Below are 6,178 nucleotides of genomic sequence, written 5' to 3' on the forward strand. Positions count from 1 at the left end.
GCGGCTCCTGCCTGGCGGGGAGCGTGGGCGAGGCCCGGGGTGGCTGGCTCCACCTCCCAGACCTGTTGACCGCAGATGTCCCCCCAGGTGAACCTGGCCTGCCCCACCTCACGGTCAAGGACCAGCTTGGATGGGCTCAGAGCACACACGACCTTCCCAGCCCTGACCACAGCCCTGTCGGCCGCTCTCTCCCCTGACCTTGGCCTCCAGTGGAGGGGGCTGGGGGCTTGCTCTGTGCTCAGCACATCTTGCTCTGGGCACTCGGGGTCGGTCCGTGCGGACCCCGATTCCTGCAGCTCCCGGGAGGATGGGGTGGGCAAGCGTCGCTCCTTCAGGACCACAGCCAAGCTAGGCTGGGACGTGCCTGAACAAGCCCGCCGTTGGCCCCCCTTTTCCCTGAAGGAAGTTGTAGGGTGGTCAGCGCTCCGTGCTGTCAGCAAGGGTAATGCTGTTAGAAGCAGAGATTAGGGACGTTTTGTTTGTAGCCGTGTTTGCTGCTTTGGGTCTTCAATGAACTAAATTCCTGCAGGGCCTGGGGCCGTAAGTCGCCGTTTCTGGCGAGAGTGTGTGGAACGCTCTGGAGGATGGAGTAGGCCGAGAACTGTTAACTCAGGTTCTGTGGACCCTGACCACGGGCCACAGAGGGAGGGAGGAGGGGCAGAGGCCCCACGCGAGCAGGTGCCCAGGACAGAGCAGCTCAGGGAGACAGTGGCATTTTTCTCCTCCAGCTGAAAGCACAGGAAAATTTAATAGAGAGTACAGTGCCAGTCACAGCAAATACCATGTGGTAGTTTGGAGCTGGCCTAAAAAGCACATTAGACCTTGGCAAGGAAAAAATTTAGACTGTATTGAAGGCCATAGGAGATGCACCACGAGAAAGCAGACCCACCATCCTCATGGGTGTTCAGGGAGCACGGCTGAGGGTCCCCCAAAGCCCGTTAGTTCATTCTGGTTAAATGCACCTGCTGTTAGTTCAGTGCAACCCAATCAAAATGCCCACGGGGTGGGGTGAGCAGCTTTACATGGACCAGGACGGGCCCGCTGGGCAGTGCAGAGCCCGGAGCCGGAGGTTCCGGTGAGTTCTGAGCCTCAGCCAGGCGGCTAGTGTCAGGGTGTCGGGGGCTCAGCTGGTGGTCACAGGCCCCACCTGCTTCTCGCCATGTCAGTCGGTCGGCTGTGGTGGCTCCATTCCCAAGGGGCCCCAGGCGTCTCCCCGCTGCCGCACCGGGCCGGTGGGCGGGAAGCAGGGCCCGTGCGGCCAGGGCAGTAAGTCAGGGCCAGGCACACACTCCACCACAGCGAAGGTCCAAGGCCACGGCCCCGGGCACCTGGGCGTTTCCTGAGGTGGACGCCTCGGTGGGACAAGGGTGTGGCGTCAGTCTGGGCCCAGGCGTCCGTAGGCTCCTGGGCAGGTTTTCGTTGGGCTGTAGGCCGCATCCAAAAATAAAACCAAGTTTAATAGACGTGTCCATGTCCTTGGGGAGTGTTTATCTGAAGTGCTGGGGGGGACAGTCCTTTGACTTTATTCTGGAAACTTCCATCTGCCTGTTCTCACCCTGGACAGGCTCGGCCTTTCTGAGGTGCGTGGGGCAGAGCCCACACCACCCTCCCCCAGGCGCGGAGGAGGGGCTGGAGGAGGGGCCCCGTGGCTGCTGACCAGTGCCTTCCTGTCCTGTCTCCCCAGCTACCCATACAGTGAGGACTCCAGCCAGGGCAGGCAGTACATGAACACCCGGTGCCCCGCCTGGTGTGACCGTGTCCTTATGTCCCCGTCTGCCAAGGAGCTGATTCTGAGGGTAAGTGTGAGGGCTGCGCGGGCCAGAGCCCGGGCGGGTGGGGAGCCTCGGGCCAGGGGACGTGCCCTCCTGCCGGCCCGGATGAGCCCTGACCCCGTTCTCGGGGCTGGGATGGAGCCCGATCTCCAGTGTCTTTCTGGATTCAAAATAGGCATAAACTGTCGCCAGTGCTTTAGGAATCGTTCAGTTTATTGTGTCCTCGGGGGGGTCAATGAGCTCTTGTCTTCGAAAGAGCTTGGGAGCTATGAAGTCCGTCCTTATTTTCCTAAGTTGTAAATCAGAGCCAGAGTCACACTGGGGCTTGAGAAGTTAAAGATGCACGGCCAGCACTCAGGAGGCAGCCCCGTGAGACTGGGTGCGGGGAGACTTCGAGTTTCCTGGAGCCTCTTGATTTCCCGGGGTTTTTCAATGCCCACATTTAACACAAGAGGGCTGCTCTAAAGGATCAATGTCTGCATTGGTTTTGTCAACCCCATCAGTGAAAAAATATAATAACGAGGTGCATTGATTCATCAGGGCAGCGGTCTGGCCTCTGCGTGATGTGGGCCGCCAGCTAGGAGGGGGCAGGAGGTCCCCACGGCCCAGGCCGTCCCCCAACCTCAACCCAGTACGTTTTGGGCTCTAGTCACCACCCTCCACAGCCCCCGAGGCTGCTGCAAGGAGCCCTGTCTGCGCCACTGGACCCCGGGCCCTTTACCCAGAGACGCAGCCAGGAGGGCAGAGCCCCCTTGGCCTGCCCAGGTGCACTCCCGTCCCCCTGCTCAGCAGCCCCTGCAGCCCCCCTCCAGGAGGCTCCGCTGCTGGCCTTTCCGGGGCGGGCCGGCCCTCCACGCTCTGCCTTGAGCCAGAGCCCCCGGGTGCATGGGGAGGGAGGCCGCTTCCCGGCCCCGGAACACGGAGGTGGCGGGCGTGCTGAATGCGCAGCGAGGTGAGCGGCACCCGCTTAATTTGTTTATCTGTCTCACGATTACGCACTTGGAAATCCAGTTTTATGCTGCCTTTGTAAAATCACCACGCTGCGCTTGAACGTTTCCCCACTCCGGGGAGATGCTGTGATGGCGAAGGATGCGCAGAGGGGTCTGTCTTTATGCCTTCGGGCAGCGACCATGCTGGAAAGTAAATCTGACCTTAAGCTTCCCGCCGCATGAAAGATAATTCAGTTTATAGTCTCAGACGCTTCAGCCGAGGATGTGAAATCCTGGCCCAGTTGGAGCCACAGCCGACTGACTGCGGGAACACACCCTTGGCCGCACACCTGGAGTTAAGGTGCCTGTAGGCCGTCAGAGGAGGGAGGGCACCCTGTGCACACAGCCTGCATCACTGGGCGCAGACCGCTGGGTGCGGCAGCGTGGCGTTCAGGGAGTCTGTTCTCGTTTGAACAGGGAGTTCTGGGTCACAAACAAATGGCAACAGGGCAAACAGGTACCGGGAAGGCTTCCTCAGTGCCGGGGGCACAGCTGGAAAGAAAGCTCACAGCTGCCCCAGCTGCGGCGAGCATGGTCCAGGGCCCGGCCCAGAGGCAGAGGGGAGCTCGGGCTCCACACCAGCGGCCCGTGTCGCCACCTCCCAAGGCCGGAGCCCTCCCACCTGGGACAGCCGGGTGCTGAGGTGCTGCCCGGACTGCCCGGACCTCCCTCCTAGGGGCCAGAGGCACACTGGCGGCTCTGAGCCGGCCAGAGCCCCACGGAGACGTGGGCGGGGTGGCCGCGGGCGGAGCATCGCTGGGCTGCCACCCGCTCGCTGCTCTCCCAGGAAACCCCACCATTTCCGCCTCCCATGCCTCTCCCTCTGTTTGCTTTTCCCAGTCGGAGAGCGAGGAGAAGGTTGTCACCTACGACCACATCGGGCCCAGTGTCTGCATGGGAGACCACAAGGTGACAGAGCCGCGCTGCGGTCTGGGGCTGGGCCCGAGGGGCGGGCCGTGGTGGGCTTTCCAGGCTGGGCCCGAGGGGCGGGCTGTGGTGGGCTTTCCAGGCTGGGCCCGAGGGGCGGGCCGTGCCGCGGTCTGGGGGCTGGGCCCGAGGGGCGGGCCGTGGTGGGCTTTACAGGCTGGGCCCGAGGGGCGGGCCGTGGTGGGCTTTCCAGGTTCTACTGCCCCTCTTCTCCGCCTCCTCAGTCTGCTTCACAGAGGAGGCCAAGTTGGTCTGTTTTTATTTAACTTTAATAAAATACCAGAAGGTAGGTGGGTAGGGCTGGACAGGCAGGTAGGTGCGGCAGAAGTGGCTGGCCACAGTTTTACTATTTGTAAAAGGAGGCTGTGTCCACCACTGGCTATTTGTGGAGGCCGTTTCCTGAACGTGCACTCAAGCATATTCCTGGCTTCCGACGGCGACCACCCACCACCAGTGCGGGCGGGAGACGGGCGTGTCACCGACCCAGTGCCTCGGGGGAAACACCGAGTATTTGTTCCGGGACTAACTTTGTACGTGTGACTGGCCCAGGCCCCTCCGAGGGGCGTGTGGTGACGGGTCGTGTGTCACCATCGGCCACGTGAGAGACGTTCACCGTTTCCCATTTTCAGGGCCTCTGGGCGGGTCGCCCACACTGCCCAGTGGGCCGGATCCCAGGACGGGCTCTGTCCTTCCCCATGTTCTTTGGGCCTGAAATCAGCTCTCACGTTATCTTTATCTGGAAACAACACTGTCTTTAGAGAACGCGAAGGCCCTTTGCCTCTAGCCTCTGGTCGCCCAGTCCCACCAGCTCCTCGGGAACTGGGGCCCGGCGCTGGGCCTGCGGGCCGCGGCCGGGTAGCCCGGGAGCGGGGTCTGGGCGCCCGGTTCTGACAGCCTCTCTTCTCCCGCTGCAGCCCGTGTTCCTGGCCTTCCGCATGGCGCCCGGGGCAGGTAAACCTCACGCACGTGTGCACAAGTGTTGTGTGGTGCAGTGAACTGGTGGTAAATATGCCTCCTCCCTCGAGTTCACCTTTCTGAGCTTTTTGTGGTGTGTCTGTCCCCTTAACAAATGGCTGATTCCACGGCAGGGAAGCGATGCCAGCGCCACGAGGGGACCCCCGGCGAGACCTCCCTGCAGCACGAGGAGCCACGTGCTCCGACAGCTGCATCGACAGACCCGCCTGAGCGCCACTGCTAGACGGCCGGCCCCACACGTCGCTTCAGCCCCGGACGGCGCTCCGGACAAGCCTCACATACCTCACTGTCGTGTCTGCTCGTGTGACATCAAGTAGAAACATTGGGATTTTTTAAATAAGTCACAGTCCTGTTGCCAAAACTCTAATAGACAGCAAAGAGATTCTGCATTTTAGACTTCACGGTTTTCGATTTTTAATTGTCAGCGTGGAGGAGCTTCTCCGGCATAGAAACCCCACAGGGCTCGGAGTCCCCTCCGTGGCGGGGCGGCCGGGGCTCTGCCGGCCGGCGGCGTGGCCCTCGCTTTCACTTCTGGAGGCCCCTCTTCCCTGTTAGTCACTCTACTGCCATGTTACATGGTTTTTGAATCACACTGCAGCTGCTTTCCATTTTTATATATATAAATATATATAAATATATACTTTTTAAAAATAATTTATAAACCTTACCAAAACTTACGCTAAATATACTTTCCAGTATGAACGCTTGAGTGTCGTATCAGCAGGTAGAACTGGCGTCTAGGGGTTTGGTTACGTGCACGTCAACATACAAAGCTATAAAACAAGTACTACGACCCAGCAGAGACGTCAGGGGTCAGACCGACCACAGCACATCCATACGAGCAGTTGGAGACTCCTAGGCCTTTTTCTGTCTAATATTAAGAACTGAATGTGAAGTTTATAGCTAGCTCGGGTGTACCTTTTAAGAATTTTGTAAACCGTTTTGTCTGTCTTTTGTTACTGTCCTATGGTGCCAAGTATTCTACATAAAACAATAATATCACGGGAGACATAAAAATAGCTAGTCTGCTTCTGATAGAAACTGCTTGTAACGTGGCCTGTGTATAAAAATATCCAGAGAAACGAACTGTACGCGTCCTTGGACGCTGAACCTCTAACGACCTGTCGTAACCCTGCTGCACGTACTTGCTCCTGGCACCCGGCGGAGCCGTGAGAGGTGGTCCCAGGGCCCACGGATGAAACACAAACGAACGTTTTATTAACTTGCTTTAACACTACAGAATTCCTGGGCTGGGTGAAGGCGCTGGGTAGAAGCTTGTTTTAGATAAATCACAACCGTTGCAAGTGAGCTGGCGTCCACGTGCCGAATCCGTGTCCTTGACAGTACCGTCGGGGTCTGTGTCAAGCTGTGGTCGCTCTGCTCTGGCCGACTCACGGCGATTCTGTGCAGCGGGGTTTCAGCTGTTGGTCACTCAGGAGGCCTTTGGAAATGACCGCTCCGGTCCCTAAGCAATAAAATCGATCGTGGTGAAAATATCCCGTCTGCTTTGCGTTT

The 6,178-nt window shown here is 59.1% G+C and overlaps 1 protein-coding gene across 2 annotated transcripts in view; it reads left to right on the forward strand.

The window, feature by feature from the left end:
* Positions 1–6,178, forward strand: part of INPP5A (inositol polyphosphate-5-phosphatase A) — a 182,643-nt gene extending 176,465 nt beyond the window's left edge. Inside the window, exons 13-16 of one of the 2 annotated variants that reach the window (XM_029245171.1) lie at positions 1,685–1,796; positions 3,602–3,670; positions 4,603–4,690; positions 4,777–6,178. In XM_029245171.1, the coding sequence (XP_029101004.1) occupies positions 1,685–1,796; positions 3,602–3,670; positions 4,603–4,683 (262 nt within the window). In that variant the 3' untranslated portion in view covers positions 4,684–4,690; positions 4,777–6,178. The remainder of the gene's footprint in view (positions 1–1,684; positions 1,797–3,601; positions 3,671–4,602; positions 4,691–4,776) is intronic. The other variant, XM_029245170.1, reaches the window with a different exon arrangement.

Source organism: Monodon monoceros, unplaced genomic scaffold (assembly GCF_005190385.1).
Source record: "Monodon monoceros isolate NGI ecotype Baffin Bay Population unplaced genomic scaffold, NGI_Narwhal_1 Super_Scaffold_4, whole genome shotgun sequence".
Lineage (NCBI taxonomy): Eukaryota > Metazoa > Chordata > Mammalia > Artiodactyla > Monodontidae > Monodon > Monodon monoceros.